The 10,413-nt window shown below is 48.7% G+C and overlaps 1 protein-coding gene across 1 annotated transcript; it reads left to right on the top strand.

Annotated features, from left to right (window-relative positions):
- The first annotated feature begins 1,404 nt into the window (after positions 1-1,404).
- RSAD1 (radical S-adenosyl methionine domain containing 1) lies at positions 1,405-10,169 on the top strand. Its single transcript, XM_006889292.1, has 9 exons — positions 1,405-1,539; positions 1,873-2,006; positions 2,131-2,335; positions 7,745-8,110; positions 8,260-8,323; positions 8,773-8,920; positions 9,106-9,160; positions 9,812-9,915; positions 10,052-10,169. The coding sequence occupies exons 1-9, from the start codon at positions 1,405-1,407 to the stop codon at positions 10,167-10,169; spliced, it is 1,329 nt and encodes a 442-aa protein (XP_006889354.1).
- The last annotated feature ends 244 nt before the right edge of the window (positions 10,170-10,413 follow it).

The following is a 10,413-nucleotide window of genomic DNA, read 5'->3' as shown; positions in this document are numbered from 1 at the left end:
TGAGTCATAAGGAAAAGGGGATGGCGTATTCTCTTAGCTACTTCCTGCTGAAAAGGGACGCTGTGGATTTAAGGGTGAAGATCTTCTCTCACTACTCTAAAGGGCCCCTTTGGCAGTAGGAAACACATAGACTATTATGGAGATTGATTTTGGAATTTAGATGCACAGAAGTATTTTTTAAGACAAGTAACAGCTTCTGTGAAAACCTGCTAGATCCGACTTAATGGCACATAACAACTTCAACCCCCCCAATGGGAAGCTTTAGGAAGGATGTCTATGAAATGGCAAAGGAGGAAGGGGACATCCACCTAACCAGACAAATCATATGAACTGACAACCATGCAGGTCAATGGGGTGACAGGTCACAGCCAGATGGATTCCAAAAAGAACACAGATTCTCATAAACTGGAGAGAATGTCCTTCTGCCTGCAACTCTTTTATCTCTCAGTGTGCCTACTCCCAGCAGCTGCAACAGCCTCCACTTTGCTTTTTAAGAAAATGGTACATGCTTAGGATACCCCGGGTGCCAGACACTGTTACCAGCTTCTTTATACATTTTTCTTTTGAAATCTTCCCAACAGTCCTATAAAGTAGATATTTAGTTGACTTCAAAATTGAGGACACTGAAACTCAGAGAGGTTCAGAGATTTGACCAAGATCACACAGCCGGGATTCGAGAGCAATTGTCAAACAGCCAAACCCATAATCTTTTCACACCAGCGGTCAGCTTTCCCCACTTGCTCCCCTGTATCCTGCGTTTCATACGTACACCATCTCCAACTCTCCTCCCAGCTGGTACAGCCGCAGGGCCCAGATCTGCCTGACCCAGGAGGTGACAGAAAGCCCACTCCTCTGATCAAGCTGATTCCCTAAGGGATTTTCTGCTTTTGCAAGACGGGATCCAGGGGTCCTCGCCTCACCCATGTCTCCCAGGCTGCTCAGACTCCCAGGCTGTTGAGACACACTGGCTCGGTATCAAGAAGGCTCCGTCGCCTGGCGTGGCTTCTTGGTTTGCCTCTCGCCTATTAGATTGCAACCTAGCTTTTATTCATATTTCCAGCGCCCGGCTCTGAGCTAGGCATTTGAAAAAAAAAAAAAAAAAAAAGAAGTGTCTGAACAAACGGAAAGTCCTAGTTGGGTCACAGGAGTCACTTTGGGAAGGGAGCCAGGACGCGGCGACAGGCTGTTCGGACGCCGGTGCCCAGCAGGTGGCGCCGCAGAGCCGAGGCCCGCGGCTCTCCGCACGCTTCCCCGGGTGCGCGCGCGCTCTCGCAGCCCCTCCTTCTTCCGCCGGGGCAGCCCACCCGGCCGGCTTCTTCTGTCGACTCTCTCGCATCGGGGGGAACGACTCAGGCTCCGTTCCTCCCCGGAGCACATTCCACCACGCCCCTGCCACCAAGCACCATGACCCTCCCCCGGATTCGTCCCCGCAGCTGGATGGCAGCGGCCAAAGCTGCCCAGAGGCGCCACCGAGTGGACGGCGCGGGAGGACCCCGCAGTTCTGTGCCTCCGAACCGGCGCGCCTCGCTGTACGTCCACGTGAGTGAAGTGCACGGAGCTCGCGGGTCCTGGCCGGGGCGGTCCTATGAACGCTCGTGCCATCCATCCTTCCTCGCCCCTAGATGAGATTGGGATGGGACCCTGCATTCTAGCAAGGACGTGACTTGATCAGAAGACCTGATTTCCCTTGTAAACCTGCTTTCACTATTGAAGAGGGCGGAGTAAGCGTGGTCTGACCTGCTTTGTGGAGTTGGGCAGCTCAGTTGTCTTAGCCACTTTTGACCCATCAGAAGTGGGGATGGGCATGAGAACCTTGGGAATGGCTAGTACCTCTCGGGGTCCCCCCTCACCTTGTCCATACATTGCACCCAGTGGCCGTATTGTCAGAAGCGTTGCAGTTACTGCAACTTCAACAAGTACATCCCTCACGGAGTGGAGGAGGCAGCCGTCCGGAGCTGTCTGGTGACGGAGGCTCAGACTCTGCTGCGGCTGAGCGGGGTGCAGCGGTGAGTATGGGGGGCTCTAGATATAGTGGTCTTGGGAACTAGTTGAGTGAGAGTGAATAGCACGGGTGCAGCTGTCGCAGAGGATGTCGCTCGTGGCTCATCTCCATTCTCCCCCCCCACCCAGGGTGGAGTCTGTGTTCTTTGGTGGGGGCACTCCGAGCCTGGCCAGTCCCCACACTGTGGCTGCTGTCCTCGAGGCAGTGGCTCAGGCGACTCACCTGCCCGCAGATGCAGAGGTCACCTTGGAGGCCAACCCCACTTCGTCCCCAGGCTCAAAGTTGGCAGCATTTGGGGCAGCAGGAGTCAACAGACTGTCTATTGGTCTCCAGGTAACCATCTCACACTCACACACCCGTGTACCCAGGCCTGGAGGGCTGTCTTCTTAGTGTGATCCTTCTGGATACAGAACATGGTTGTCATTGAGTACCATTAAGTGGAACCAACCCATAGCTGATTAACTCTAGCTTACCGCCAGGTTTTCGGAGGCAGTTAATCCAAAGGGAGGAGATTGCCCATCCTTCTCCCAGGGAGCAGCTGGTGGTTTCGAACCGTGTGCCTTTGTGATCACAGCACAGCTTCTTAGCACTAGGCCACCAGAGCTCCCTATAAACTGAAGAGCACCCTTGTTGTTTTGTACCATCGACTTGGAACCAACCCATAGCTGACTCTCCAAGCAGGTTTTGAGAGGCCATAATCACACAGGTGGAGATTGACCATCCTTCTCCCATGGAGCAGCTAGAGAAATTGAACTGGTGCCTTTAGGGATTATAACACAGATTCTTACCACTAGGCCGCCAGAGCTCCCAAAGAGCACCCTTAACATCATGTAATTCCACTGAAGTGCTATCTGCAGAACACGCTAGGTGCTGAGAAGTGTGTAGTGACACTTTTTAAATTATTATTAGTTTTGGTTTTGTTTTTTTTTTATTTAATATTTCATTATTTTTTGTGTGTGTACTGTCAAATCAGATCTGACTGGTACAGGAGGAGATTGTTCCTCCTTCTCCAGCAGAGCATCTGGTGGATTTGAACTGTGCACCTCTGAGCTTGCAGTTGCAGCTTCTTGCCACTAGGCCACCAGAGCTCACCTAATTATTATTAGTTTTAAGGAAAGTTTAAAGAGTCTTTGGATTTCCATTCATTCATTATTACACTTTTCTCCCCTCCCCCACCCCAGTTTGCTCTTCTCTTTGAAAAGTAAAAGATAAATTCTTTCATTGTTTTATGCAATCCCTCCCCCAAGTCCACTCCACTATGCAGCCTTCGTTCTGGACTCCTGTCATGGCAATAATACCTAGTCATATATCCCTTTTAAACAGTTCTCTCCCTCATCAATTTCAGTGCAGTATGCATAATTTATCCCCTCTTTCTCATTCTCCCCCCTATGCTGATGTCAGTCCCCTTTTACAACAGTGGCACTATGCAGTATTTGTCCTTTTGTGACTGAGATACTTCACTCAGCATAATGTCCTCCAGGGTCACTCATTTTGTATAATATTTCATGAGTTCTTTGTTTCTCCATACAGCATAGTACTATATTGTGTGAGTATACCACAGCTTCTCTAACCATTTGTTTGTTGATGGGCACTTAGGTTGTTTCCAACTCTTTGCTATTGTGAACAAAGCTGCGATAAACATGGGTGTGCAGTGTAGTGACACTTTCAAAAATACTTATCTACTACAGTGTTAAACCCTCAACCTCTTTGTTCATCACTTATATTCCACACTTCACCACCGTGTCTAATATGTTGGGGCTTTTTTAAAAATTAGTTGCCAGTTGAGTCTATTCATCATCCGAGTCATCATCATTCATTTGACACATAATTGGTGCTCAAGAAAGGTCTAGAACATGAATGAATGGGAACCCAAAGGAGAGATAGACAGTTGCACATACTTGGATCATTGTAGCTTAAGTGCTGCCTGTAGAGTCTTTTTCAAAGTACAGATGGAAAAGCATTTAAACCTGGAGAAATCTAGGAAGGCATTTTGGAGGAGGTGATGGTTGAATGAGAAAGAGAAGTTTACCAGGTGAAAGAAAGCATTCCAGGAGAAGTCACAAAATATGCCCATTTTAGCTATTAGTAATTTCTTTTGCATATATGCAATATATCAACAACCTGTGTTATGCAGATGACACAACCCTGCTTGCTGAAACTGAGGAGGACCTGAAGTGCTTGCTGCAAAAGGTCAAGGACTGTAGCCTTCAATATGGATTGAAGCTCAACATCAAGAAAACAAAGATTCTCACCACTGGGACGCTTGGCAGCATCATGAGAAGTGGTGAAAGATTGAGATTGTTAACAGCATCAATTTGCTTGGCTCTATAATCAACACTCTTAGTGCCAGCAGCCAGGAAATTAAAAGACTGATTGCATTGGAAAAGTCTGCTGTCAGACAAAGTACTGAAGAGCTACTATGTCAGTCTGGAGACTAAAGTGCTCCTGATACAGACCATGGTCTTCGCACTCAGTTGCTATGCATCAGAAAGCTGGACAGTAACTAGGGATTATAGAAGGAGAATTGATGCCTTTGAGCTTTGGTGCTGGAGAAGAGTATTGCATGGACTGCTAGGAGAACAAAGAAGTTTGTCCTGGAGAGGGTGAAGCCAGGCTGCTCCTTGAAGGCAAGGATTCTGAAGCTGTGTCCGACATACTTTGGACATGTTGCAAGGCGGGATCAGTCCTTAGAGAGAGATATGCTTGGGAGGGTGGAGGGACAGCACAGGAGAGGAAGACCCTCAATGAGATGGATTAATTGAGTGAGTGGGATAATGGGGGTAGTTCTATCAGAGAAAATAAGATTGGCACAGGATAGATCGGGGTTTAGGGCTTTGTACATAGGGTCGCTATGAGTCACAGGCAACTCGACAGCACATAACAATTTCTTTTGACTGGACAGGCTAGAGATAGGCCTGAAAAGTAGAGTCTCAAAGCTCACAGCATCATTCTAAGGAGTTTCAATTTTGTCTTAAGGGCACTATGACTACTGGGGAAGGTTTTTGAGTAGGGAGAAACTGTCCTGCTAAGTTAACTGCTTTTATTTCCATGCTCAGCATTGTTCCACCTTTCAGTACCACTTATTGTAGACCATAGCGTTTGTCCTGATGGGATGTACTGAAAGGGACATATGATTTCTGAGATAATATTTTCCAAAGTGCATACCTTAAATCTAGGAGTGAGGAGAGGGAGCCCAGGTGGCATAGTCTGTAGAGAGTCACTCTGCTAATACAAAGGTGGTTCTTTTGGTGGTGCCAGGCCACCAGCCGCCCTGGGGCATAGACATCAGCAGTCTCCTCCAGTGCAATTTACAGCTTCAGAACAGCTGCTGAAGAGTCAGTTGTGGGTCAGTTCTGACTCCATGGCAATGAAAGAGAATAGTGAGGAAACATCAGGAAAATCTAAATTAAGAGCCATTTTAAACAGCAGTTGGCCTGTACTGATAAAAATTGTCCAAGTAATGAAAGAGAAAGAAAATCAGAGCATCTAGACTAGATTTAAGGAGACTGAAAGACAGATGGCTTTTTTTGGAGACACTCTGATGATGTATGCATTAGAATGCTAACCAAAAAAATGAGTCCACTAGCTGTTCCGGGGAAGGTCGTTGTTAGTTGGAGCTGATTTAAGAGGCAGTGATTGGGATTTTTAGAGACAGTGGCAGCTGCATTGAGTAACTCGGCTGCATCCTGAATTGAGGTAAAAGGAGGAAATTACTACATTAGACATCATGGGAACAATTGGTCACATTTGAATATGACTTTGTATTAGATAATAGTATTGTGTCAGTATTACATTTCCTGAACTCTGTATTTGGATTGCGGTCACTTCAGAGAATCTTCTTTTTCTTAGAAGTATGCACTTAAGTATGTAGGGTAAGGGAGTTCAAGATGTATCACTTCATGCATGACCCAATACAGTAGCCACCATGTAAATGTTATGAATATTTAAACTTGTTATTTAAATTTATTTAGGTTGTACATGAGGAATATCAGCAGCTTCCCTTGTGTGTGTGAAAATACACAGCGCACAATATTTGCCAGTGTAATTTTTTCCAGGTGTGCTGCCTAGTGATGTCAATGACATTAATCAGTTGTCTTTCTGGTGTCCTTAATGACTGCCACATTTTTCTATCACTGGTCAGAAACTTAGGGAGCTCTGATGACATAGGAGGGAGATGTGCCGCCAACTCCAAGGCCATGCCTCTTTGGCGGTTCACATCCACTGGCTCCATGGGAGATAAGTAGGGAGTCCTCTTCTATGTAATGTATAGCCTCAGAAATCCAGTGGAGGGTCAGCTGTGAGTTGGAACTGATGATAGAGTTTGAATTTTGTTGTTTTGAAAACAGAAACTCGTGCACGGTTCGAATCCACCAGATGCTCTGCCGGGGAAGGAGGGGCAAGCTCCTCCTGTACCAGTCAGATCTGATTTGACGGTACACACACACAAAAATAATAAAATAAAAAAATATTTAAAAAAAAAGAAAAGAAAACAGAAACTCATGGCTTCCTAAACAAAGGCTTAAATTTGTTAGTTAAGTTTAAGTAACCACATTTCCAGTACTCACTCGCATGTGGATAGATAGCGCCTGCTATTCTGGATGCAGAGAGAAAGCATTCCCATCATGTCAGGAAGTTCTTTTGAACAGAGCTGGTCTGTAACTTACTCTCAAATGATTCAGCATAATTGATACAGGTGTGTTATTAGAGAGAAACAAAATGTGTGGCAAAATGCTGTTAGTTTGTGAGTCTAGATGGAGATATTTGTAATACTCTTCTTCAGATTCTCTGTAGGTTTGAAATATTTCAAAATAGAGAAGACTCTTGGTATTAGTGTCCCCAAACCCATTACCATCGACTCAGTTCCCTTTCCTTATAGGACACAGTACAACTTCTCATAGAGTTTCCAGGGTAGTAAATCTTTATGAAAACAAATTGCCACGGCTTTCTTCTGTGGAGCAGTTTGTGATGTCAAACTAGGAAATTTCTGGTTTGAAGCTGAACAATTTAATCACTGTGCTACCAGCTTTAGAGTAAGATAGTAGTACTGAGTTCCAGGCTTCACTTTGCATAATGACTTTGGGTGAGTTACTTAACATTATTGAGCCTGAGCCTTATCTCCTTATCCTTAGAATGGAGCTAATATCAAGAGATTTATATAGACACTATGCAAGAGTGAATTGGCAATTGGCTTGCCCCCCAGCTCTGTGCTGTGCCCCACAGTCCCCCTTGAGGGAAGCCGAATATCAAATTTACTAATAGTAGACCAAATACTATATCAGGAAATGAGGGATGCTTAATACAAGCTGAGGTCACCTTGTGGCACTAAGGTGTTCCCTAAGAGTCAACATTGTTCTTAGTTTGTATCAACTGAATCCCTCCCTCCTGAGATTAGCATAAAGAGGAACTTGGCCTTATCTGTAAAAGACTTCACCATTATCCTTTGTTTTTGTTTTGTACTTCCTTATGATTTTACTTTGTTTACCTTCCTTATGATTCTAAATAAATACTCAGAGAAGCATGTCTTGGGGCCTTCAGTCGTGGGAACTGTTGCTCCCCTGTTTTTCACACTCTCTGTTCTATATCATTCCTGGTAGTCTGTTTCATTATTAATAATTATAAAATTATTTCATTCTTTGGGACCCTCGGTCTGCAACACCCATGATTCTGTGTCTACAGTAACACTGAGCCATTTCTGTCCCCCTCTGGGCTGACTTTCGTGCTTCCGTCCAAACCTCTCCCCAGTCCCTGGACGACGCTGAGCTCAGGCTGCTGGGAAGGACACACTCGGCCAGTGATGCTCTGCAGACGCTGGCGGAAGCCCGGCGCCTTTTCCCCGGGCGTGTCTCCGTGGACCTGATGCTGGGGCTGCCGGCACAGCAGGTGGGGCCGTGGCTGGACCAGCTGCAGGAGCTGCTGCGCCTCTGTGATGACCACGTCTCCCTGTACCAGCTGTCACTGGAGCGCGGCACTGCGCTCTTCGCCCAGGTCCAGCAGGGGGCGCTGCCCGCCCCCGACCCCGAGCTGGCTGCAGAGATGTACCAGGAGGGGCGGGCAGCCCTTCGGGAGGCCGGCTTCCGCCAGTACGAGGTCTCCAACTTCGCAAGGAATGTGAGTTCTGGGACTGAGGGCTGTAGGTGAGGGGGTGCACAGGCTCAAGTGTGACCTGGGGACTTGAAGCAGGTGGGGAGCAGGGTCCCGGCTACACGGAGCTCCGTAGACTCTGCTCTCTGCGCTGACTATTCCCTCCCTCCCCGCAGGGGGCGCTCAGTACCCACAATTGGAAGTACTGGCAGTGTGGTCAGTACGTTGGCGTTGGGCCAGGTGAGTGCCCTGTGACGCGTGAAGCTCTGGGACTGTGTTTGGGATGACTCAGGAGAAGCTTGTCATAGGGCCTGCCGCTTGCTGGCGGTGTGATCCGGGGCTACTTACTTAACCTCCCCAGGCCTTGATTGCCTCATATAGCAAGTGTGGCAAGAAATAATCCCTATCTTGGAGGATGTATTTTGAAGTGTTTGGTGCATTGCCTGGCACTTGGGATACTCAGTCCTTGGCATGCATCAGAATCACCTGGAGGTTTGTAAACTCGGATGGCTGGGCCCAGCCCTGGAGTTTCAGGTCCCTGCGTTCTGGGTTGAGGCCTGTGGACTAACATTCTTCACGTGTTGTTAGATGCTGCTGGTCAAGGACCACATTTGGAGGAGCCCTGGTTTGACAGCAGGGAAGCAGCCAGCATCATTGGCTGCCATTAATGTTGTGGTTCTGGTTGTCAGGGGCCCATGGGCGATTTCTGCCCCAGGAGGCCGGGGGCCACACCCGGGAGGCTCGGATCCAGACCCTAGAGCCAGACAACTGGATGAAGGAGGTGAAGCTGTTTGGTCATGGCACCCGGAAGCGGGTTCCGCTGGGCCAGCTGGAGCTGTGAGCATTTGACAGGGGCTCCCACAGTCCCCGGGCCACCCCATTTGTCCATCTCTCTTTGTTTCCCAGCATGCCCTCCCACCATCCCACACTCCATGCGCCCTAGAAGCTCCTCGTTACATGTCCCAGTGCCAGGGTGGTTGGGGACACAGAGGTCCTCGCTAAGACCCCTTCATTTCTCTCAGGCTGGAGGAAGTTTTGGCCATGGGGCTACGCACAGATGTGGGGATCACTCACCAGGTGAGAGGACCAGGACTCTGGCACAACACACCCTCCAGAGCCTTGCAGAATCACTCTTTATTTCACCCCCACTACCTTCCCACTTCTGGGTTTCGCAGCTGGAGCTGGAGCCTCGGTCCAGCTGAGGTATGATGGGCAGATATACCGGGCTGTGTGGTACAGTAGTGAGAACCCTAGACCAGAGGTGCAGTGACCTAGTCCTTATTGTCCTGCACCCTTGGGCTCAGGTCGTCTCACCTCATAGTTTTCATCTGGATGAGAAAAAAAAAGATGAGCTAATAGGTTTTCAAGTGTTTTGTTTGAAGCAGCACTGAAACCTCAGATAGGAAGTGCAGTAGATAAAGGCAGATAAATTAGCTATTCCAGATGAAGCCGGGCAGCACCTGTGAGCTGGAGCAGGCCAAACCCTGACAGGTACAGGGGAAGCACGAAGAACAGAGGAGATGTAGCCTTGGCCTAGAAATGCAATGAGGGTAACATTGCCCCTTCTCTGCTGACCTGGGCCTGGTGGAACAGGGCATGAGAGTCAGCTGCTGTACCCCCAAGCTGCACTGGACTCTGCCTGAATTCCCACCACACCCCCAGACAAGTTGCTCAGAATGGCCTGACTGACTTCAGGTCCCTGCTCTCCTGCCCCTTCTGGTCTCCCAGCACTGGCAGCAGTTTGAGCCTGAGCTGACCCTGTGGGACGTGATCGGGACAAGCAAGGAGGTGAAGGAGCTGTTGGAGCAGGGCTTACTGCTGCTGGATCAGAGGTGTGTGGGGTAGCTTGGGAGGGAAAGGAGGGGCCTCGGGGAGCTGAGAAAGGACTGGATGTTGGGGTCTTGACACTGGTGAAAGGTGGGGATCGAAATGATGAGGTGGTTACATTCAGGCCTCTTGGATTTCTAGGGGTCTTCGGTGCTCCTGGGAGGGTCTGGCTGTGCTGGACTCTCTGTTGGTGACCCTCTTGCCTCAACTCCAAGAAGCCTGGCAGCAGAGAACTCCCTCCTCTGTGCCAGGGGGATGACTCCCTGGTCCTGCACCCCAGTGCAGTGCCAGGAGGACATTGCGGGCTGGGCAGCACCACACGCATCTTTACCACCGCCAGCAAGTGCCACCTCTGTCCTGCGTGATCACTGTCTGGTCCTGATGTCCCCAGGGGGATGGCTTCAGTGAGGCAGGCGAGGGGGTGCATTTTTGGTCAGAAAATGGAATCCCACCCTGTGGGTCAAGGGTTCAATTCCCGTAGTAACTTCTCTTTACCTTTTGGG

Source organism: Elephantulus edwardii, unplaced genomic scaffold, assembly GCF_000299155.1.
Source record: "Elephantulus edwardii isolate Elephantulus edwardi_28Jun2011 unplaced genomic scaffold, EleEdw1.0 scaffold00077, whole genome shotgun sequence".
NCBI lineage: Eukaryota > Metazoa > Chordata > Mammalia > Macroscelidea > Macroscelididae > Elephantulus > Elephantulus edwardii.
The sequence above is the reverse complement of the archived record's forward strand: the minus strand, read 5'-3'. Positions and strand labels throughout refer to the sequence as shown.

Bases quoted from the DNA above. Each gene is read 5' to 3' on its own strand.
- RSAD1 (XM_006889292.1), top strand. From the start codon at position 1,405: ATGACCCTCCCCCGGATTCGTCCCCGCAGCTGGATGGCAGCGGCCAAA. The intron at 8,324-8,772 runs GTGAGTGCCCTG...TCTGGTTGTCAG, and splicing joins GTACGTTGGCGTTGGGCCAG to GGGCCCATGGGCGATTTCTG. The intron at 9,916-10,051 runs GTGTGTGGGGTA...TTGGATTTCTAG, and splicing joins TTACTGCTGCTGGATCAGAG to GGGTCTTCGGTGCTCCTGGG.